Source organism: Lepus europaeus, chromosome 6, assembly GCF_033115175.1.
Source record: "Lepus europaeus isolate LE1 chromosome 6, mLepTim1.pri, whole genome shotgun sequence".
NCBI lineage: Eukaryota > Metazoa > Chordata > Mammalia > Lagomorpha > Leporidae > Lepus > Lepus europaeus.
The window spans coordinates 33,047,487-33,072,633 of NC_084832.1; the positions used below are offsets into that span (position 1 = coordinate 33,047,487).

Sequence of the window (25,147 nt, forward strand, 5' to 3'; positions counted from 1 at the left end):
CATTTGTTCTTTAGTATATTATTTTCCTTACTTACTGTGTTAACCTGGCAATTCTAGGAATTCAAATCTGAATCTTATTCTGTCCATCAAACTTTCCTTTGGGCATCTCAGCATTAACTTCAGGCATAACATGCCTAAAATGAATTCATTATGTCCCATAAAAATTAACTTCTAACTACCAGCTCAGGAAGTGATATGACTACTTTCTAAGCTGTATAATCATTATTTATTTGTTTGTAGTCCACTTCTTTTTCTCTACCACCTTCAGGTCGCTGGCCTTTGGATGCAGTGTCTTAGCTGGCATCCTGAAATTCCCCTCCTCTAATTATACTATTGCCATCCTATTCTAAAGTTTACTTTAAATATAGTTCATTGTAGAAGCTTTTAATTTCTCAGCTAAATTGCTTGATTCAAAACTCATCAATTCCTCAGTTATTCTGGTTCTGTTGCTTTTTCTCTAGTCTTTCCTTTTTACCTTAGGAAGTACTTTACTACTTAATGTCCCTTATGCCCTTTCCTTCCCCACCCCTCCTTTTTTGTCCCCTCTCCCTTTTGTCTGCCTAATAGCTCTAACCATTTTGTAACAGTTGAAAATCTCTTATCATCTCCCATGAAACCACCAGATTTTTCCATATGATGGCCCCCTCTGATTCTGTGTGATTTAGTCTGTGCTACTGATTGTAGCCATATCAGATATTCATTTTGATTAGATTTATATTCTGATAATGAGTAGTTCAGGAATTAAAGCACTGAAAGATCCGCTATACTTAGTATACTATTGAGCAGTTCTGGAGACATCTAAATACACGATTATGTTTAAGATCTGCTTATGTTAAGATTTGGATTCTAAAATTGAAGTTTATTCTAATTATAACTTTTAAAAAATAGTATGTTTGCTGCTTTTATTATTGACTTTTAAAGATGCTTTGAGTACTTTTAGAATAAATGGATATGAATTTGGAATTGATAGTTTACTAACGGGGTAACTTCAAAATGTTCATGAAAAAATGGAATTAAAACTATTTTGGTGCAAAAAATTTTGAAATCCATGCATTTTTCTGTGGTATACATTTCCTTTGAACTTTTTGAATATCCCACATACTGTTTTTTGCAGTCTAAAAATTTTGATCTTTTTGCATGATGAAATGTTAACAGCTATACCACAGAACTTTTGAAAAGGAAATTATGTGGTATAATTGAAAGATCACTGTATATCATGTAGCAGCTTCAGCTATTGATTTAGCAGCTTTCATAGTATAAGTAGAGAACAAGTGTTACTTGCTGTTTCATTACGCAAAGTACAATTTTTCTAAAAACTTTACCACCTTAAATACACAGATAAAGGATTCTTATGTTTTTTTCCCCCTTCATAACCGTTAGTACTTTAAGTTTTCATTTACTAATGTATCGACCTGTCTCAGGATGTTACCTGGGTTATTTTTCTTATAGGAAATAAGGTTTATGTGAAAGTGTTTGTTTTGCTGAAACATGCAGAATCCCATTTGGAAATACAGAGATATGGTTGCTTGGAAAGGCCACTTGCCATGCCTTGAATATGTTCCGAGGAATTGTAGCATCATCTTTTCTATTGGATTTGTTGCTTCCCTCCACTGGTTGTATTATTAATAGGTTTTCATCTTTTGAAAAAAGATTTCCCTTGCTATTCAAACTCTTACTGTCCAAAGCTATAACCAAATAGATTTACATAGTGAGCAATATTTATATTCATTTTTTTAAAAATTTTATTTTTGTATTTTAACAATCAGAAATTAGACTACATACAGTTGTTGGTGTTTATGGTTATAGTTGGCGGCCTTTTTTTATAGCATGGCTATATAAAATTATTGTGTTTTATAGACATTTTGATTTAGGCTCAATTAAATATGTTAAGCTGAAGTTCTGTTTTTAGAGAAGAAAGTTCCTGGATAAAACAATGAAATAGGAATGCTTCTAGGAATAAAAGTATCTTCTCATTCTTGCCAATACTTTCATTCACTTTGAGCCAGCTCTCTTTAGTTTAATTTCAGATGTTAAAGATACTTTGAAAAAGAATATTTCCTATTCATTGGAGTTGGAGAAATACTAAATTAAACCAATTACATGGATTTTTTTACTTCTAGCGTTCTTAGTGCTTTTATTTTGATAATAACCATTGAACCTGGAGAGAGGGGTTAGGATATTCATTGTTTCCAACTTATCTGACAATAGAAATCTTTTTTGATCACAGCTTTATGAAACAGATTCTGTTTTCTGTGTTTCTGCCCTTATAAAGTATATACAAAATGTTTGACATTTCACATGGTAAAATAGCATGGAAGAAATTTTTCTCTAGAGTTACAGAAAATGGTCATTGAAGTAGTACTAAAACTACATCTGTTCATGCTATATTTTAATGATGCAGCCATTTTGTATTTTTAGTGATACCTAGCTAGGTAATGGGCTTATTATTGAAAGGAAATTATCAAATTAGGTGCATATCTTGTATTATTTAAGAACTTTAGTTTTTAATTTTTTAAAATTTTATATATATATATATTTTAATTTTTTGACAGGCAGAGTGAATAGTGAGAGAGAGACAGAGAGAAAGGTCTTCCTTTTTGCCTTTGCTTCACCCTCCAATGGCCGCTGCAGCCGGCACATCATGCTGATCCGAAGCCAGGAGCCAGGCGCTTCTCCTGGTCTCCCATGCGGGTGCAGGGCCCAAGCACTTGGGCCATCCTCCTCTGCACTCCCGGGCCATAGCAGAGAGCTGGCCTGGAAGAGGGGCAACCAGGATAGAATCCGGCGCCCCGACCAGGACTAGAACCCAGTGTGCTAGCGCCTCAAGGCGGAGGATTAGCCTGTTAAGCCACGGCGCCGGCTCAAATTTTTTTTGTTTTAAAGATTTATTTATTTGAAAGAGTTACACAGAGAGAGAAGGAGAGGCAGAGAGAAAGAGATCCTCAATCTGCTGGTTCACTCCCTGTATGGCCGCAACGGCCGGAGTTGTGCTGATCTGAAGCCAGGAGCCAGGAGCTTCCTCTGGGTCTCCTATGCAGGTGTAGTGACAAAAGGACTTGGGCCATCTTCTGCTTTCCCAGTCCACAGCAGAAAGGATTAGAAGAGGAGCAGCCAGGACTTGAACCAATATTCCTATGGGGTGCTGGCACCACAGGCAAGAGGCTTAGCCTAACATGAAATTAGCTCACCATGAAATTAGATTAAGGAACATTACACTGCTTTGGCAACTCATCACTATTCTAAGAAAGTCAGTCTCTAAATGAAATAAAAATTAAGGAATGGTTAAGACACCAGTTGGGACACCTGCATCCTATTTAGGGGTATCTTAGATATGAAACCCAGGTGTACTTCCCATTCCATTTTCTTCTTAAAGTAGAGCCTGGGAAGGAACAGGTGATGGTTCAAGAAAGTAGGTCCCTGTCACCCTTGTCGGAGACCCGGATTGAGATCCTGGCTCCTGGTCTTGATCTGGCTTAGTCTCAGGTGTAGCAGATATTTGGTGAATGAACTAGCAGACAGGAACTGTTTCTCCCTTTGTCTCCCTCTATGCTTTTCAAATAAATAAATTTCTTAAAATTTAATTTCATGGTGAAAGATTATGAGTTGGCTTCTAGATTACTACTATGATGTACCAGATGTTTACATTTAATTATCTAAAAGTGCAATTTTTCTCATTACTACTCTGCATTTGAGTGGTTATTACAACCTTTTTTAGGTTATAAACTCCTTTAAGACTTTAGAAACAATGTTTTTTCCTCTGAAAAATTACAATGTTCACACAGTTTCATATTTTATAGCATTCGTAGATCTCACTGAAAGGATACATTGGCTGTTTTCTATGAACCAGTTGCTATTCCATGGATTTTAGAATTGCTTTTCTTTTGAAGGAAATAAAGACAGCCTATAAAATCTTTTTTTTTTTTTATAAGATTTGTCTATTCATTTGAAAGGCAGAGTTACAGAGAGGCAGAGAGATAGAGAGAGAGGTCTTCCATCTGTTGACTCACTCCCCAGATGTCTGCAATGGCCAGAGCCAGGAACTTCCTCTGGGTCTCCCATGAGACTGCGTGGACCCAAGGACTTGGGCCATTCTCCAGTACTTTCCCAAGCCACAGTGGAGAGCTGGATCAGAAGTGGAGCAGCCAGGACTCGAACCAGCATCCACATGGGATGCCAGCACTACAGGCGGCTGCTCCACCTGCTTTGCCATGGCACTGCCCCCCCACTGGCTTTATTTTAAACTTTCATTTTTTAAAAAATTGATCCTTGTGTAAGAAAGATTGTCTTCTTTAACTTACTGTCATTTCACTTTAGTGAAAAAATGTTTATTGAATTTTTTTTCTTGTGCCCTGGCACTGTTTATGAACTTAAGATATAGCAATGACCAGAGACAACAGCAAAAATTCTTATCCTTGTGGAATGAAATTTGGGGTTTTATAAGAATTTCAGACCATCACCTTGAGCTTCCTAATTTTATAGATGAGCAGACAGCCCCCAAAAAGGTGCTTGATCTTATCTCTGCTCATAATTATTTATGTAGCAAGACTTAGGTACTGGAAGAAGCACAAAAAGGAAAAAGGTATGGTCTTTACTGCAAGGTCCTTGAATAGTGTGAACAGAAAGACACATAAATTAATATACCTAGCTCCTTTTTACCAAGTTGCTAATGCTAGCTAAAAATAGCTATTAGGATTTTATCTAATAGCTAAAGGAATAAAATTTTATACATGGATTTAGGGTCAAAGAGTGAAATGTGTAGGGGTTTGTAGATGTCTTGATTGTGTTATGTTAAACCCAAGCTAGGTTTCAGGAGATAAGATCACTTGAGGCAGAAGGCACATTGCTAGAAAAGAATTAGAGAATTAATACAATAGGATTTATTTTAGAACTGCAGATTGCAAAATACAATAAATTGTTTGAAGACAGCACCCAATTTCTTCTTGTGCCATGTTTTTGTGTATAGTTTTTGCTTTAGTCACTATGAATAGCAGTAAGGTATTCAGCAACTAATATTTTCTGAGTGATACAGCAATGGTAATGTTTTTTCTTGATTTGGCATTTTGTATGTTTGTCTTTGCTTTTTTCCTGTAGGTATTTGGTAATTTAAAATTTTTTCATATTAGAGCTTATTTCTCTTTTCTACGCCTTTCAAATCATCAGTTGCAATTTAGTTATATGTATATAGTGCATTTGGTATAATGTGCTAGAGTTTACAGACATGCTTATAGAAAATGGGACTTAGGAAATCATGAATCATTGATTTTTTTTTTTTCCTAAGAAATTGAATTTGTATTGATAGGTGTTATCTACATCAACTGGCCTAACAAAAACAGTGTATAACCCGGCTGCTTTGAAGGCTGCACAAAAATCCTTACTTGTTTCTACTTCTGCAGTTGATAATAATGAAGCACAGAAAAAAAAACAGGTAAGTACACTGAGTATAGTGCACAGAATTTGCAAATAAGGAAGTTTTTCTTTGTGCAAGTGTTGCTTCAGTACTTACCATAAAATAAGACTAAAAGACTAAAAATGTGTACAGTAGTTGCCACTGAACCTTTATTTTTCATAGTGTAGAAATAACTTAATTTTTTCTTTGAAAATTTCCCTTGATTGTTCTTTTAAACACACATACATATTTAAGCTCTAAATTGCAAAAGTTTGCAAATAATTTTTGTTGCCATGTTTCTACAATTGGAATCATACTGCTCCTCTTGAATAATTTTTTTATCCTTAGTAATATGCCAATGGTATTTTTTGTCCCTGACTCCAGGAGGCACTGAAACTTCAGCAAGATGTAAGGAAAAGGAAACAAGAAATTTTAGAAAAGCACATTGAAACACAGAAGGTAAAATATTAAATTTGGCAGAATATATTTACAAATGTCATAATTTGTAGTAAATTTAATCTGAAAATATGCATAGTCCTGAGAAAACAGGTTTACTATAATTGATAAAATGAAATATTTATCAATGATATTTTTTTATCAGTCTAATGTGTTTTATTATCAATGTAAATACAGTTTGGGTTGCAGACTACATTTAGAGTAAGAATACTTAGGCAACAATATCAACAAATAGTTTAGAAAGTAAAATTGTTGATATTTTAAATTGACAGATTTTTAGGGGTTGAACTGAATTTCTGCTAGTTGAAGTACAAGGCTATTACAAAAAGTTTATGGAAAATGGAATTAAAAGGTAAATTGATTTTGGTGGAAAAAAGTTTTGAAATTCATGAAATTCATCTCAAGTTCACAGAAAAGAATTTATCTTTTAATTCCATTTTCCATGAACTTTTGAAGTAACCTTGTATTGAAGTTGAAAACCATGTATTAAATGGTGAATGTAGTTTAAATGGATCTGTGGTTATCAACATGAAGTGAAAACAAGATAGTGTTCATTCAGCTGTTGCTGCATAGCAATTTAAACAACAGATAATGAGATGGAACCCTTTTCTCAATGTATCTTTTTTTTTTTTTTTACTTGCTTGATATCCTCTAGTTCTGTGTTATTTAGTAGAGTAGTCAGTAGCCACATCTGACTAATTAAGTATATGGAATATGTCTGGTTCAAATCGAGATGTAAGTGTAACATACACGCTGGATTTTAAAGATGAAGAGAAAAAGTAAAATCACAGTATTTGTAAAATCTTTGATATATTGGTCAAATAAAATATATGATGAAATTAATTTTGTTTATTTTTAATGTGACTCCTGGAAACTTGCAGATAATCTAGGTGACTGACATTCCTTTTGGACACTGTCGCTCTAATTTTTGATATTTAATTAGTGTTAGTTTTTTACTTGTCAGTTTTTGTTGGGCAATGAAGGTTAGCTCTGTAACATTTCAGAAGATTGAAAATATAGAAACCAAATATCAATTTGAAATGTATGTCTTTTCTAATTCAAATTTGGATACACTTGATGATAAGAAATCAATAAAGCTTTACACCTAAAATCAAAGTCTTCTTGACTCAGAGAACCTGTACTATTTATTACATGGTTTCTTTGGCCCATTTTATATTTCTTATCTTCCTATCCATGTTGGGGATATCATTTTCAAGTTAACCAGTTATTGTTACCTATGATAAAGTAATTAAGCATTCAGTTTTTCTAATACTTGATTATATGATAAGGTCTATAAAATTTTCCCCCTGCATATTCTGGGTTGCATACTAAATTTGGCATGGGAATAGTTAGAGGTAATATTATCAACAAATAGATTAAAAAGGAAAAAATCTTTTTTTAAAGATTTATTTTATTTATTTGAAAGACAGTTACAGAGAGAGGAGAAACAGAGAGGTCTTCTATCTGCTGGTTCACTCGCCAAATGGCCGCAATGGCCGGAGCTGTGCCAATCTGAAGCCAGGAGCCAGGGGCTTCTTCCGGATCTCCCACGTGGGTGCAGGGGCCCAAGGACTTGGGCCATCTTGTACTACTTTGAAAAGGAAAATTTTTGATATTTCATATTGACAACTTTTCAGGAATTGAATTGAATTTCTGCTGGTTGTGTGATTTGAGCTAATTTTCTGAGAGTTCCAAATAGCAATATAATTCTTCATAAAAAACAAGAGTAAGACTTGAATTGAGTTATAGTTAGTATCACCAAGTCGGCTGTCCTACTCCCTTTTTATTTTTATTTTTTATTTTTAAAGATTTATTTATTTATTTGAAAGAGTTATACAGAGAGAGGAGAGGCAGAGAGAAAGCGAGGTCTTCCATCTGCTGGTTCACCCCCAAATTGACCACAACAGTTGGAGCTGCGCTGATCCGGAGCCAGGAGCCAGGAGCTTCTTCCAGGTCTCCCATGCGGGTGCAGGGGCCCGAGGACGTGGGCCATCTTCTACTGCTTTCCCTGGCCATAGCAGAGAGCTGGATTGGAAGAGGGGCAGCCAAGACTAGAACCGGCGCCCATATGGAATGCCAGCGCTTAAGGCCAGGGTGTTAACCCGCTGCTCCACAGCACCAGCCCCCCTACTATCTTTAAATATTTAATAGTTGTTAGCGTTGTTGTGAATATATAAACTAAGAATGGTATTATTTACTTTTATATATGCTTACTATGTTCACTTTGTTAATAGTAGGAGTGTGTTCGGATTTTTTCTGTTTTTTAAAAATTCCACAGATGTTAATTTCCAAACTGGAGAAAAACAAAACAATGAAGTCTGAAGATAAAGCAGAAATCATGAAAACTTTGGAGGTTTTGACAAAAAATATCACCAAGTTGAAAGATGAGGTCAAAGCTGCTTCTCCTGGACGCTGTCTTCCAAAAAGTATAAAAACCAAGACTCAGGTATTTTAATTTGTGTCCATATTTCTACTTGGTAGATAATATTAAACATTAAATTTTTAGGATTCAGTTTTTCTTTCAGGTAATATCCTTTGTTAAAAATCTGACCCTTATATTTACTGTTTTCCCCTGTCATTGATAAATAAGTACAAACAAGTAAACTCTACTAGTCTTATAAAGATTTATTTTATTTATTTATTTGAAAGGCAGAGTTAGAGAGAGGCAGAGAGGGAGAGAGGTCTTCCACCTGCTGGTTCACTGCCCAAATGGCCACAATAGCTGGAGTAGGGCCAATCTGAAGCCAGGAGCTTCTTCTGGGTCTCCCACATAGATGCAGGTGCCCAAGGACTTGGGCCATCTTCTACTGCTTTCTCAGGGAATAGCAGAGAGCTGGATTGGAAGTGGAGTAGCTGGGTCTCATACCAATGCCCATATGGGATGATGGTGCTGCAGTTGGCGGCTTTACCTGTTATGCCACAGCACCTGCCTTTGAACTTAAGTACTTGGTGATTTAAAGGTTAATGAAAGAGAATTAACATTCTGGCAGCAATAGAGATAGATTGGAAAGGAAAATATTCAGATAGATGCCTTATTAGGTAAAGATAAGTGAATAAATAAGTTGATTTCAGATTGTAATAAGTGATTAAAGAAAAAATGCAGGATTATACAATATTTATACCCAGTGTATATATATAAAATCATTAATATTATTAATTCTAATCGAAAACCGTATGGTTCCTCTTTCTCATTTTGGGTTTTATCTTCTGGTTCCATAAGCACAAGTTGGACCTATTAATGTAATATTATTCATAGATAGTCTGGTAATACATTCAAGATAGTTCTAAAATTGATGCAACAATACTGTTTCCAACAACTGACTGAACAAAGAATAACTACAAACATTTTTTTGCATTCTTTACAAACAAAACATCTGTATTCCACTATGGATATAAAGTCAGAACTCTGTTATAGGATTACTTTTTTTTTTTTTTTTTAAGACTTATTTACGATCGCTTCTCGGCCTTTTGGCTAAGATCAAGTGTAGTATCTGTTCTTATCAGTTTAATATCTGATACGTCCTCTATCCAAGGACAAAAAAAAAAAAAAGACTTATTTACTTATTAGAAAGGCAGAGTTAGAGAGAGAGAGAGGCAGAGAGAAAGAAGTCTTCCATCCACTGGTTCACTCCCCAAATGGCTGCAACAAGCTGCACCAGCCAAAGTCAGGAGCCGTGAGCTTCTTCCTGGTCTCCCATGTGGGTGCAGGGACCCAAGCACTTGGGCCATCTTTGTTTTCCCAGGCTCATTAGCAAGCAGGGAGCTGGAACCAAAGTTACACAGCCAGCGCGTGGAGGCTTACCCTGCCACAGCATCGGCCCTAGGATTACTTTTTTAATTCATTTGGTGTATGTATGTTATCAATTTAGTAAAGTTAGGTCTCTTTCTGTTTGTATTCAGTTTTGGATTCCCCTTCCTGTGACCCCAGTGCTTCTTGATTTAATGCTGTTTTGTTGTATAACTATGACATTAACATGATTCAAAAGTCACTATATAAAAACGTATGGTTGAAGACCTTTCCCCTTTGATCTCTGATACTCTATCCCTAACCATCCCTTATTGGTAACCAGTATTATTAATTGTTGGTTGATCCTTCTAATGATTCTTTTTATAGATATATGTATATGTGTCAATTTGTGTGTAAGTATTTTTTCCTACCTAAAATACACACACACACACACACAAACATACATACATATATACATATATATAGCTTGTTAGAACCTTGCATTTTTTGTTGTTGCCCCCTACCCCATTTTCTTCTCATAGTTTTTCTGTGAAAATTATTCCATATTATCACATAGAAATCTCACTGTGGCTACTGTACTCAAAATGAATTATGGGAAAATCAGTAGAAGTAGTAGCAAGTTAAGAGGCTGTTACAATACTGTGAATCAGAGAGTTGATGGCTTAAACTAGAGTGCTGTAATACTGGGGATTAAAATATATATGTATATGGATTAAATGGGAATGTTTAAAAGTTCCTTATAAAAAGTTTGACAGAAATGTGGAATATTGATTATTGTCGCCAAGAATACTAATTCATTACTCTTTTTTAGATGCAAAAAGAATTGCTTGACACAGAACTGGATTTATATAAGAAGATGCAAGCTGGAGAAGAAGTCACTGAACTTAGGAGGAAATATACAGAATTACAGCTGGAAGTACGTTTCATTACAAATATACAATATACTTAAAAGGAGCAGATATAGTTGTAGTGGTTAATTTGAAAATATGTTCTCTTCATTTTAGTCAACAATTGCTGACTGGTATTCATATTGGGATGTTGATATAGGAAAGTGGTTAAATTTTTCAGAGTTAAGGGAGGAAAATCTCATTTAATGTGCATTCTACCTATAAACTTCCATTAGCCCCTCCATTTCTAGTGGATTTTTTTTCCTTTCTATTTTTAGTGTATTCTTCCTGGGATTGAAAACTATTAGACTTTTCAGGTATTCTTAGGGAGATGCATATATACATATGTATATTTGTCTATACAGGCATATTAAGTTGCTGTAAGAATAAGACTTTCATTGTTAGAACTGTATTGAAAAACATGCTAACTTAAGTTTTGCCTATAGATGGTGCTGTGGGTGTTTATAAAAGAAAATAAACTTTTAATTTTGTTAGATGGTTATTTATATAAGAAACCTATGTCCTATTACATGAAATGACAATTTTTAATAATTAGCAAAAAGATGGTTAAAAATTAGTTATATTTTGAATATAGAATAGACATTAATGTCATTACTAGGTACATGTCTGCATTTAACCATTGTTTGACACAATGATTTTAATGTTTTGTATCTTATTTAGCCTGAAAATGTTTTTTTCCCTTCAGATTGACAACTTAATTTTTTTTTTTTTTTTGGCATAGAAGAAATCTGTGTTGAGCACTGCCTTCTAAATATTAAAGACTTGACATTTAGCAGTGACCAGACTTGTCTTAAGGCCCTATTTTGCCTGAAAGTCTTAAGAAGCTATAGGATATTGTCTTAAACCTGCATAAATTTGCATTCTTTGAGAACTAGATGGAATTGCATATGTATTCTGCCCAAGACAATAGGTTTTGGAAAAGATTTCTTCTATGTTAATGCAGAAATTGTGTTTTTCCCATTTTGGAGGTTTTGTGCTAGTATTGGTGCTACTTTAAAAAACCATTTTCAAAATTCATGTCCATAATTTTAGTAAATTAATATTAGTGGTACCAAAATTCTTTAATTTGACTCCTTTCTTCTGTTATAACTAAATATTGAATAACTTTTTCTTTTATGATAGCTTGTTTATTTTGCAGTTAATCTTAGCGTGTACCAGTAATGAGTGTATTCATTCATCACAATAATTCTTTTAGTAGTTAACAGATGTGATGAAAAAAGGTTTAGAGGTCAAGTAAGTTTGTAAGGCTTATATTAAACATCCTTTTTGACTATAGGTTTTTGAAGAGGCTTTTAATTTGTGAATCTCCAAAAATATGTATTGAGTGTTGCTCAAAGTTTTTTTCCATGAACTTTTATTTTCAAGGAATATTTTGAGATGAATATTCCTGAGTGTACTTTTATGTGTGCTGCTCTATTATGAGCCTTTAAGTGTAGTATTTAGATTTTTTAATAGTTTATTTTTTATTTGACGTAAAAAGTTGGGAATGTCTCTGTACAGAAATGTGTGTGTATGTGCTCACACACATTATCATATCAAATTAACATGACCATCTCCTCCCATACCTAATTTTTTATGAAAATAGAAGATTTAGATCCCTACTAGCAATTTTCAAGTCTATAGTATGTTATTATTAAATATTTTCACCATGCTGTACAATAGATGTCCAGAACTCCTTCCATCTAACTGAAGCTGTCTCTTTTGACCAACATACCATGCTTCATACCCACAACCCTGATAACTAATATTTTATTCTCTGCTTCTATGAGTTCAGTTTTTTAGATTGCACATTTAAGTGAAGTCATACAGTATTTGTAATTCTGTGCCTGGCCTCTTTTTAACTTTTCAAAAAAAAAAAAAAAGAACAAATAATTAGGTAAAACTTGTTAATTAACTAGATATGAACACTGAAGAAAAGGGTGGAATTAGACATTTCTTTCACTTAGCCTTGTTATTTGGATTTTAGATGATTATTTTAGCTAATGTTAAGATTAACTGTTTTGAGATAAGAAACTAAAATACTAGTAGAGATTCAGCAGTTGTGCCAGCTTGACATTTCCACTTGTAAATCTAAACATCTTAACAGTCAACATGTTCAAAACTGTTCTCATTACTTATTCCTAAAGTCCATGGCTATTGGGATAAAAGTCAAAATCCTTTAAGTTATGTGCATGAATTTTTTTAAAGATTTATTTATTTATTTGAAAGTCAGAGTTACACAGAGAGGGGAGAGGCAGAGAGAGAGAGGTCTTCCATCCAATGGTTTACTCCCCAATTGGCCGCAATGGCTGCAGCTGCGCCAATCTGAAGCCAGGAGCCAGGAGCCTCCTCTGGGTCTCCCACGTGTGTGCAGGGGCCCGAGGACTTGGGCCATCTTCTACTGCTTTCCCAGGCCATAGCAGAAAGCTGGATTGGAAGTGGAGCAGCCGGGACTCGAACCGGCACCCATATCGGATGCCGGCGCTTCAGGCCAGGGCGTTAACCCGGTGTGCCACAGCGCCGGCCCCATGTGTTCATGATTTGAATTTGTCTCTCCATCCTCATCCGTCCAGTTGCACTGAGTTTTATTCAGTATTTGTAAAACCATATTCTTTCTAACCTTGATTCCATTGTTCTTACTCTTGGCTTTTTTGTTGTTTCTTTATTGATTTGTTGAGCAAATACTAAGTTCAACCTTATTCAATAGTAGCTTAAGTACTGTATTGGAAATAAAGCAGAAACTAAAGGTATTGGAAATAAAGCAGAAACTAAACCAGATAAAAACACCTTCAGGGTGGTTTAGTTCACTGCACATCTTTGAAGTTCTGTTCTGTTCATATCTTTACATTATTTTAAAGTAAGTCATTTGCTTTTTGAGTAATTTCTGATTAATTTCTCATTGATATAATTAAATAACTTGTTTAATGTTTCTTTACCCCTCTAAGATTTGAGTTTCATGAGGGTAAGAATTTAAACAGGAAGTGTTCAGTAAATATTTGTGGTTTAAAGGAATGGTGCATTATTCATACTTTTCATATTCATATCATATAATAAAGTAGTATGCTACATTGGTCTCATAATCATGTTAGTAATAAATGATTAAAATGATGAATTTAAGAGTACTATGAATCAACAGGCAAAGAAAGAGAAACATTATATTTGAACATCAAAACTGGCAAAGTATGTTTATTATGTGTAGGTATCATGTATCTGTATATTTACTTCTGTAATTATATTTAATATTGTATATTATTTATAAATCTAAAGTCACTGATCATCTTGTAATATACCCTGATGGTTTAGAGAAAAAGAACTTAGAACAAGAAAAAGGTGCTTTTAATAATTTCAGAATCTTAATGTTAAAAATTTTGCCTGAATTCATTAGCTGCCTAAAATTGCTTTGATTTTCAAGACTAAAACCGTGGCTTATATAATTTGATCTTTTTTATTTTAATATTTATTTATTTATTTACTTGAAAGAGTCACACGTAAGAGAGGGAGAGATGGAAATTGATCTTCCATTTGTTACTTCACTCCCCAAATGGCTGCAGTGGCTGGGGCTGAGCCAGACCAAAGCTGGGAGTCTGGAATTCAGTCTGGGTTCCCATGTGGGTGGCAAGGACCCAAGCAGTTGGGCCATCCTCCACTGCCCTCCTGGGTGCATTAGCAAAGAGCTGGATTGGAAGTGGAACAGCCATGACCCAAACTGGTACTGATATAGGGTGCTGGTGTTACAGGAGGCAGCTTAACTGCTGCACCACAATGCTGGCCCCTATTTGATCCTTTTATAGGGTATTATTTGAATATGATGACATATTGCATAAAATTTTGACATCTCTGCCAGAGTATAATACTTTGCTTCTGTCAGTTTCAGGTTGACATTTTCTAATTCAAAATACTCCAAAGATTTGGATTTTGTGGTTAGAGATGCTCAGCTGGGAAACTGCACAAATACTACAAAATCTGAAAAGCTAAAATCTGAGTTATTTTTGGACTCAATATTTTATATAAAGAGATATTCAACCAGAAAGTCCAGAATTATTAACCTGTGTATCTGATCTCTTTTAGGCTGCAAAACGAGGGATTCTTTCATCTGGTCGGGGTAGAGGAATACATTCAAGAGGTCGAGGTACAGCTCATGGCCGAGGCAGGGGTCGAGGTCGAGGGCGAGGTGTGCCTGGTCATGCTGTGGTGGATCACCGTCCCAGGGCATTGGAGATTTCTGCATTTACAGAGAGTGATAGAGAAGATCTTCTTCCTCATTTTGCGGTACTTTCTTACTACCCAACAAACAAATACTGATGATCATCATTGAGGATAATAGATATGATTAAAGAGGAAATTATGAAAAAGACATGAGTAATTTAAACTCAGTAATCTGAACAAAGGGTTTGATTAATCTATGATAATCTTTATTAATTTTAATTTAATTTTCTGGAAGAAATGTCACAACTCTTACACTTAGTTGGCTTTTAAAATACTGTGAAATGAATGACTTAAACTTTAATATTTCAGAGAGGAAATTCCTTTAGTTAGTTTCATTTGATATTTATTTTTAAGGAGATAGTTAACATGTTACCTTTCATTTTTTTTTTTTACGTTAAAGTGGAATTTATTTGTTGATACTGTGGTCTTGATCTAGCTGACCCAGATTGAAAATAAGATAAAATTTTGATATGAGATCTTGAAGTTGCCTTATAAGCAGTGTCAGGGTTTAATTAAGGAGTCTATCTACTTATAATCAATTGATCTGTAAGAAAGGAGAATGGCATTCTAGTCGCTGCTAATCTGTTATTTAATTTGTACTTTCTGGGATTCATTGGATTCATCTGCAGAATGAAGAAGATTACACCTGCCTACAGTTTTTGACTTAAAAGTTGTGATTCTTAGTGGTATCCCAAAGATTAGTTACTAAGCATCAGTTTTACCCTCAGCATTACAGTAATTGCTCCAGAGAGATGAAGGAAATAATCAGTTTTTTACCCTGAAGGTTTTTACATATATTGGTTTCACAAAACCAGTTAAAGTAAACTATGAAGATAATTTGCAATCAACTTAAGTTTATTAAACACTATAAATACTTTATTAACTTAGGGAAGTAACTTTTACAATGGCATACGATGAAAGAAATAATAGAGGAAATTTAATGAGGTAATAAAACTGGAGGTTAGATCTTAAAGTATAGGTAAGCTTTTGTAGATAGGTACACAAATAATTTAGGCTTGTTAAAAGTCAGATTTGACTGTAGAAAGGCTTACAGCTCTGTCAGGACATAAAGAAGTATTGAAAGAAATGATTTAAGAAATAACTAAAATGATTAATATTTAAGGATGAGGAATCTAGGAAGTCCTGTGCTTAGTGGACTCAGAGGGAAAAAGGAAGGAGCTAGAAAAGTTTGAGATAATATAGCCCAGCTCTTTCCTGCAATGCATCCCACTTTCATACCCTTCCACAAAGAAAAGGAGATCCAGGTAACTTTAGTGTCTTGTGAAGCTGATCAGGAAACTAGAAATAAATCTGCTAAAATAATGCAAACAAGCAAGGTGAGTTTGCTATGATTGTGGTTTGGTGAGACTAAGATTTAAAAATTTTTCTTTTTAATTTATTTTATTTGAAAGACAAATAGATCTACCATACAACAGTTTGCTCACCAAATGCCTGAAACAGCTAGACTAAAACTGGGAACCTGGAATCAATTTGGGATTTCCACGTGATGGCAGGAACCCAAGCACTTGAGCCATCATCTGTTGCCTCCTGGGGTGTGTGTAAACAGGAAGCTGGACTGGAAACAGGGGAGCTGGGACTCAAAGCAGGCAATCCAAGAAGGGATGCTGGTGTCCCAAGTGGTGATTTAATAACTGCCAAATTCCAACCCCTAATATGGTTTTGATTTGAAAAATATTCAGAGAAGAAAATTCTTATATGCATCTAGAGAGTCAAACTCCACTGAGAAGTCAGCAGTGATACTTCACATTTCAAAATTGACTATAAACATTGGGATGAACAAAATGCTTTCCTTAAGTTACCCACTGGGATTAGTAGTAATAAAAGATAACAGCCAAAACTTGTGGAGCCCTTATTTTGTGGCAGGTATAGTTATGAGTACTTTATAATAACTTATTGTGAGTAGTTTGGATAATCATGTGAGGTAGGTTCCTTTATTATGCCCATTATTTTATAGATGAGGAAAATGAAACGAGATTGAAGTAACTTGTTCAAGTTTACATAGCTAATATTAATTGGCAGAGTTGAGATCTGGGGGTCTTTAGAGACAGTTCTTTTTATATAACTTTTCTCTATGTTGTATATGCATACATTTAATGAGATATGGATATAATTTTATTTTGGGGTAAAAAGGAACATACTAATTATATATAAAGGACTAGAATTTTATTTGGTCATATAGAAAAGTCTTCCTGTACATGAAAAAAAAAGTCCAGCACACCAAAAACAGTCATAATGTAATGTGATTAGCTTTTAAATACCCTTAAAATAGTATATTGTGTAGTGGAGCATATAGCACAGTTAGAATGTCAACCTTTCAAATCAGAAAATCTGGACTCTCATCTTGGTATTATTAATTATTTTGGGAAAATTATTTAAATTTTCTGAATCTTTTTCCCGTTTATTGAAATGATACTAAAAGCTCATAAAATGATCTAAGAATTTGATATCCTGAGATTGGACTGATGAATATAAGAAGAAATTCAGGCTTTGACCTTTGTTTCCTTATTTAAAAAATATTTCAATAGAATGTAAGTTTTGCTAATTCTTGAAAGTATAGAATTATAAGTAATATTGAAAGGTAGGACCACTCCTTTTTCTTATAAAGTACTAAAATGAATTTTTGACCATTCTTTTCTGTTAACCAGTATGAATTGTTACATATTCTCTGTTATATTTATTAGTATTTAATGTTTTAAATGCCGTTAGGATTTTTTTTGGATATTTCAAAATATTTATTTGGGGGAAATACTTTTTTTTAATTTAAAGCAATATGGTGAAATTGAAGATTGTCAGATTGATGACTCTTCACTTCATGCAGTAATTACATTCAAGACAAGAGTAGACGCTGAAGTAGTAAGTATTAAAAACTTATCAAAAATTCAAATTTAAATGTGTAAACACTGCTTTTAAGTTTTAATATAGACTAATTTTAGATAATTTTTATTAATATAAAGAGGACAGATCTCATGTATTTCATAGATACAATTCTAAGCTAACCATACTACCCTTCTTCCCTTTCTATCCACAATCCTCCCTCCGTCCTTCCTTCTTACACTCTTCCTTCTGTTTTTTTCCTTTAGACTAATTTTTTTTTTTACTTATTGAGTAATTATGTTTCAATAATAGGTAGAGTCTATGAAATAGGAATGGCCTAATGCAGTTAGGCAAGTCTATATATAACATATAATTAGAACATGTATGGTCATTTGCCAAGTTCAGTGGCAAAGTATATTGTCTTGAGACCAAAATTCCCTTTTCTTTCTTTTTATAGGAGATAGGGTCTTCCCACTTTCCATTATTCTTTTCTTCAACTGGGGCAAAGCAAGATCTGCTTTGAGTGTTGAGGGACAAGTAAAAATTGACTAATCTTGATGTCCATCCTTAACCATCCTTATCTGATGACTGTAGAGAAGTTCCAGTAGCTCAGCATACCCCTCAACAAGATCTCTACTACTTGCTATACTATACCCATATATGCGCTAGCTTTTAGGATACTTAGTAGAGTTGTCTTGAACTATATAACTTTATTGTCCTTCCAAGGACTGACCAGAAATATATAAATACAAATATATACAAAACTTTGTTTTTAATTTGGGTTTAAATGATTAAAAGAACAAAAGTGGAAGAGGTATGGGGGACTCATAGTCTTCTGTATTTTTTCTTCATGAATTGTAGAAAAGATAAAGTAACTATTTTATCCTTGTCTTTTTTTTTTTTCTGAAGAACAAAATCATTTTTCCAAACATTTAACTCTGTTTTTTGGGAAGATTGAGATACTTTTCAGAAGCTTTACGTTGATTGTGACCTAAATCAGTTTTGAAACACCTTCTAAGTTGACATATATTCTTTGTAGTGAATCTTTTTTTGCCATTAAAATGATATGTTGTTGAAGACTTCATTGTAGGAGTTATTCTTAAGGCATTTTAACTAGTATAAATCTGAGTCTAATAACTCAGAAAAACGTTCATCTGGATCCCTGGAGCAATCTTGTTTTTGGTAGTGGAAGGAGGGTATAGTGGATTGTTTTTTAGAGTAGATTCCTGATAGTCTAGTGTTTTTTATTTTAAAGTCTAGTACAGTATTCTCATTTAAGAATCATTTACAAAAATGAAAAGTAATTTCCACTTGACAAGAGTTTGGAATTTTCTTGTAAACTTGTATGTGTGCTATATTGGAAAACCAGAACTTGATCAAGTTTTCTTTTACAGGTATTATTGAGTACAAGTTTAGATAAGCTTTCTTTCATTGGTGGCTTCAATGATGATTTTCAGTCCATCGCTATATATGTAGTTTGAGTAGCATATCTCAATGTGTCATTTATTTAACTGTTAATGTACAAATGGTTAAAATATTACAAATATTTTAAGAACTTTGAAAAACATGTGTACTACTCCCTGTTTACTTACATGGCTAAGAAAAAAAAATTCTTGCTTAAATAATTTCTGGAGGTTTCCTGTTGGTCAGACCTAGTGACACATGTCTTTTTTGTTGGGTCTTGCTTTTTCTACCTTACATGTGTGTTTTTATGCTTTCATATATGATGTGTATTTTTTTTCCAAAATGAATACATGTCAGTTAAAAATACCCGGTTTAATAAAGATTTAACACTGAATTATGTGAAAGTTGAATAAATGACAGAATAACTAAGAAGAAAGCTAGATCTAAAGAGAGTTACCTGTTCAAGGTAAATACCATTTTATTTTGATTTACTCAGTAGGCTGGAGAGAATAACTACTACTGCTATGATAAACATTTGGAATTGAGTAATAAAAGTTGCTAAACTAGCAACATATCCTTAACCCAGAAAGTTTCTTAAAATTCTGTTACATTCTATTTTGAAAAGAATATAAAATTCAGTTGAAGCTTTTGTCAGGCAAGCAGAATATAGACTAGTGATTTTCAAGCTTCTAGATTTCAAGGAAATAATATATAGAAATTTAAAAATCAATATGTTTGGGGCCAGTGCTGTGGCGCAGTAGGTTAATCCTCTGCCTGCAGCGCTGGCATCCCATATGGGCGCTGGTTCTAGCTCCGACTGCTCCTCTTCCAATCCAGCTCTCTGCTGTGGCCTGGGAAAGCAATAGAAGTTGGCCCAAGTCCTTGGGCCCCTGCATCCATATCGGAGACCGGGAAGAAGCACCTGGCTCCTGGCTTCAGAGGGGCGCAGCTCCAGCTGTTGCAGCCATTTGGGGCGTGAACCAACGGCCGGGAGACATTTCTCTCTGTTTCTTCCTTTCCATGTCTGTAACTCTACCTCTCAAATAAATAAATACAATCTTTAAAAAAATCAATATGTTTGACATAAGGATGCCAGTTTTTTTATTTGAAAGGCAGAAAGAGAGAGTAGAGACAGATAGACAGATCTCCCATCTGTTATTTCTCTCTTCAAACACCTTGAAGAGCCTGTGCTGGAACAGGACTAAGCCAAGAGCCAGGAACTCCATTTGGGTCTTCCACATGGATGGCAGGACCCAACTACTCGAGCCATCACTCAATGCTTTCCAGGATGTGCAGTAGCAAAAGCTGGAATTGGGAGCAGAGTTGGGAATTGAACCTAGGCACACCAATATGGGATGCAGGCATCTTTCTCTATCCCCCCACCCTATTACTCCACATTTCAAATACATAAGTTGTATCCTTTAAGAACATTTTAAAGTTTTTTTTATAAAGACCATAAATGAAGGCCAGCGCTGCAGCTCACTAGGCTAATCCTCCGCCTTGCGGCACCAGCACACCGGGTTCTAATCCTGGTCGGGGTGCCGGATTCTGTCCCAGTTGCCCCTCTTCCAGGCCAGCTCTCTGCTGTGGCCAGGGAGTGCAATGGAGGATGGCACCTGGCTCCTGCCATCGGATCAGCGTGGTGCGCCGGTCGCAGCGTGCCAACCGCGGCGGCCATTGGAGGGTGAACCAACGGCAAAGGAAGACCTTTCTCTGTCTCTCTCTCTCACTGTCCACTCTGCCTGACAAAAAAAAAAAAAAAAGACCATAAATGCTTATAAATTTCTCCCTGATATCTCATCTTTTCAATGCTATTTTAAATGAGAGCTCCTCTTCTATTATATGTTCTAATATACATAGTGATTTGAGTAGTCATTCAATCATAACTTCATTAAAATAATGGTTTTACTTATCTCTTACATTTCTACACTTCACACTGTTAGTACTTTCAGAAAAATATTAAAAACACTAGTAATAGTATCTTGATAAACTATATTAAAATGCTTCTAGTATTTTTAGTATTAGATGCTGGCTTTTTGTGTTAAAGTTGAATACAAACTATGCTTTATTAAAAACTACCAAAGACTTTTTAATCCAAAATGGATTTTATCCTGTGTTTGTATATTTCTAGGATGATGAAGGTTTTTTTCTTCCCTTTCATCTATTATATGCTTGCTTATTACTGTACTAGCCATTTACTTCTGGCGTAAATCCAATTGTATTTTTCTTTGATAAGTCACTGAAATCTGTCCTTTTTTCAATTTTTTTGTTTCTACTTCTAAAATACATATTTTTAAGATTGATTTTGGGAGGAATGTTATTTTCATTACGTATAAATGAATATTACCTTTACTTTTTGAAAAAATGGAAATGTTTCCATTTTTCTTTGTACTCTGAGATAATTTAAGTAGCATTGTAGATATGTTTCTTTAAAGTTTATAGGAATTTATCTGTGAAATAATTTTTAAAACTTACCTTTTTTTTTTTTTGACAGAGTTAGACAGTGAGAGAGAGAGACAGAAAGGTCTTCCTTTTTCCATTGGCTCACACCCCTAGTGGCTGCTATGGCCGACGTGCTGCGGCTGGCATGCTGTGCCGATCCGAAGCCAGAGCCAGGTGCCTCCTCCTGGTCTCCTATGTGGGTGCAGGGCCCAAGCACTTGGGCCATCCTCCACTGCCTTCCCAGGCCACAGCAGAGAGCTGGACTGGAAGAGGAGAAACCGGGACAGAATCCGGCGCCCCAACTGGGACTAACCCAGGGTGTTGGCGCTACAGGCGGAGGATTAGCCAAGTGAGCTGCGGCGCCAGCCAACATACCTTTTTTTTTCTTTTCTTTCTTTCTTTCTTTTTTTTTTTTTGATAGGCAGAGTGGTGGATAGTGAGAGAGAGAGACAGAAAGGTCTTCCTTTTTGCTGTTGGTTCACCCTCCAATGGCCGCTGCGACTGGCTCATTGCACTGATCCAAAGCCAGGAGCCAGGTGCTTCTCCTGGTCTCCCATGCGGGTGCAGGGCCCAAGGATTTGGGCCATCCTCCACTGCCTTCCGGGGCCATAGCAGAGAGCTGGCCTGGAAGAGGGGCAACCGGGATAGAATCTGGCACCCCAACTGGGACTAGAACCCAGTGTGCTGGTGCCGCAAGGCGGAGGAGGATTAGCCTGTTGAGCCACGGTGCAACATACCTTTTTAAAAAGATTTATTTATTTGAAAGATTTATAGAGAGAGAGATCTTCCATCCATTGGTTCACTCCTCAAATGGCTGCAACAGCCAGGGCGGGGCCAGACCAAAGCCAGGAGATAGGAGCTTCTGGGTCTCCCATGTGGGTGCAGGGACTCAAGCACTTGAGCCATGTCTGTTGCTTTCCCAGGAACAATAGCAGGGAGATGGATCAGAAGTGGAGCAACAGAGACTTGAACCTGTACTCATGTGGGATGCTGGCATCTTAGTGGCTTTTCCTGCTACACCATAATCTTTTAAAAAGCCTTTTTTTGGGAGCCAGCACCATGTTGTAGCAGGTAAGGCATAGAGTCCCAGATGCTCCAATTCTGATCCAGGTGCCTGGGAAAGTAGTGGGAAAAGGCCCAAGTCCTTGGGTCCCTGTACCCATGTGGGAGACCCGGAGGTAGCTCCTAGCTTCAGATTGGCCCAGCTCTGGCCGTTGTGACCATTTGTGGAGTGAACCAGCAGATGGAAGGTCTCTCTGTCTCTCCATCTCTCTTTGTGTCTGTAACTCTGCCTTTCAAATAAATAAATTTTTTAAAAAGTGTTCTTTTTATTTGCTAGGAATGATTTGTATAGACTTTTATGCTGACTTTGTTTATACTTTGGTAGTTTTTCCAAAAATTTTTTTTAGCTGGATTGTTAACTGTATTTTAATTAAGGTGAACAAATTTAATCTTATCTTCATTTGAGGTTATTTCTGCCACTTACTTCCTTTCTTAGTTTATGAATTTAGCATTTCACCCCACTTCTACCTTTTTGACTACTTCCACCTTGCTCAAGTAGACATCTTATGAAATACAAAATGGTGTTCTTTATTAACATATTATAAGTGATTATGTAGTTTGTCTTTTTAAGTGAATTTTAGTGAAATGCTTGCAGAAGTCTTGAAGCACTGCCACAGTGCATTGTTATGAAAAGTACTGACTAGTTCATATTAATTATTGTGTAGTGGTGATAGAGACAATATGATATTGGACTTGACCAAAAGATTCTGAAGGTCACAGGACAAAAAAAGCATCAGAATAACCAAGAATATTGTGAAAAGAATTAAGAATAATAATTTATTATGAAATTAAAAAATATAGAAATGGTATGGAATAAACAGATATTAGATCTGTTTCTGTATTCTATTTTGTTCTGAGTTTATGTAAGGGTTTTAGTATGTATCACAAAGGAGTTATTTTAAAACAAGGAATAAAGACAGATTATTTAGTAAGTGGTGTTACAGGACAGCCCACTATTTATTTGAGGGAAAAAGGGCATTATGTCTTTTATTTTTTATATATAAATAAATTCAAATTGAATAAGAGGGTTTTTTTAAATGATTATTTATTTATTTATTTGAATGGCAAAAAGAGAGATTGATCTTCCATCCATGGGTTCATTTCCCAAATGGCTGCAGTAGCCATGGCTGGGCCAGATGGAAGCCAGGAGCCTGTAACCCTATCTTGGTCTTATGCATGTAGCAGGGGCCCAGACATTTGTGCCATCTTCTGCTGCTTTCTAGGTGCATTAGCAATAGCTGAGTTTGAAGTAGAACAGCCAAGGTTCAAACCAATGCTCATTCATACGAAATGCTAGCATTTTGGGTGGTGGATTAACCCACTGTGCCACAAGGCCGGCCTGTTTTTTTTTTTTTTTTTTTTTCTTTTTCTGTTTTTAATAAAACTAGAAAAGGCTGGGGAATTTCTGAAAATAGTAAATGTAGAGAGGGTTTTTAAAAATACGGTGCAGTATTCGAAAAGGAAAATTGTTGACAAATTCTAATATATGAAAATCATGGGGAAAAAAAAAACACCCTTTCATTTTCAGTAAAAGCATGCATTGTAAACAGAATCAGAATCCAGTTGAGGAAGGTACGTTGCCATACATTTGACAAACTCCATTCAATTAGAATACAGAAAGGCCATTACTTGAGAAGTAAAGAAGTATTTTATTCCTGTAGAAAGTCACACATATTTACAAAAAGACAAAATTGTTCATGTCAATAGATGGGAGTTTGTTAATTATATAAACACATATCAGCATATAATATATGTCCAGTCATTCAAGAAAAATGACATCTAATAATATGGATATTGAAAAGTATCTGAAAAATCAATTGTAATAATTTAAGAAGATATAAATTAGTAAAATATGTTCCCATAAACTATCATATATACTTGTGTATGGAAAGTTTTCTGGTATATATGTAGAAAAATACTTGTGGGATTTTATAACAAACTCTTCATAGAATAGTGGTTACCTCTTGAGGATAGGATAACCATGTGTTAGAATTTTTTACATTATATGGTCTGAAATTTTGAATTAAAAAAAAAATGTGTGGGTTGCAGAAGGAATTGTTTAGAGATTTTATGTTGTAAATTACCTGAAATATTATTTATTAAATTTTCTGTTTATTATAAAATGTTGTTAAAGTGAAAGTAACTATGGAATATAAATAATGTTTCTAATAACATTAGAAATTTTTGTTCTTGAATTACATTTACATCTTCATTAAGCAAAAACTCAGTTATTTCAAAGATTTACATAGTCTAATAGGTTTCCAATGGAGCAAAATTAATAAAAAGTTAAATGTACTTAGTTTTTCATATGTGGGTGGCAGGGACTCAGTATTTGAGCCATCATTCACTGTTTCTCAGGCTCATTAGCAGTAAGGTGGATCAGAAGTGGAGGCAGATTTAATCTCGGCATGTGAACATCCCATGCCATGGCTTAACCTGCTGTGCCACTGTAAAGTGTAGGCTCATCTTATAAATTTGAATTGTGTGCTGAATATAAAGATGTGTGAAGTAGTTCATGAGAAATTTTTCTTAAGAAATTATGGAAAATGTCAATAACATTTTTTGCTTTTTAGAAGAAACCGAATCGAAAGATGAGTTTTATGAATATAATTTTGCATGCAATAATTGGAATTTCTTACAGTAGCATGATGTATTTTTATGTAATAATTATAGCTTTAAAATTTGCAATTTGTTTCTGAAGTTAAATATATGTGACTACTT

At 34.9% G+C, this 25,147-nt stretch overlaps 1 protein-coding gene and 1 pseudogene across 17 annotated transcripts in view; both read left to right on the forward strand.

Annotated features, from left to right (window-relative positions):
* The window catches only part of RBM26 (RNA binding motif protein 26), an 84,141-nt gene that overhangs the window by 47,693 nt on the left and 11,301 nt on the right, over nt 1–25,147 (forward strand). For all 17 annotated transcript variants that reach the window (XM_062194046.1, XM_062194043.1, XM_062194042.1 and 14 more), the window contains 6 exons: nt 5,300–5,425; nt 5,771–5,845; nt 8,121–8,288; nt 10,402–10,506; nt 14,546–14,746; nt 17,471–17,557. In XM_062194046.1, the coding sequence (XP_062050030.1) occupies nt 5,300–5,425; nt 5,771–5,845; nt 8,121–8,288; nt 10,402–10,506; nt 14,546–14,746; nt 17,471–17,557 (762 nt within the window). The remainder of the gene's footprint in view (nt 1–5,299; nt 5,426–5,770; nt 5,846–8,120; nt 8,289–10,401; nt 10,507–14,545; nt 14,747–17,470; nt 17,558–25,147) is intronic.
* LOC133762685 (U2 spliceosomal RNA) lies at nt 9,295–9,408 on the forward strand (annotated as a pseudogene).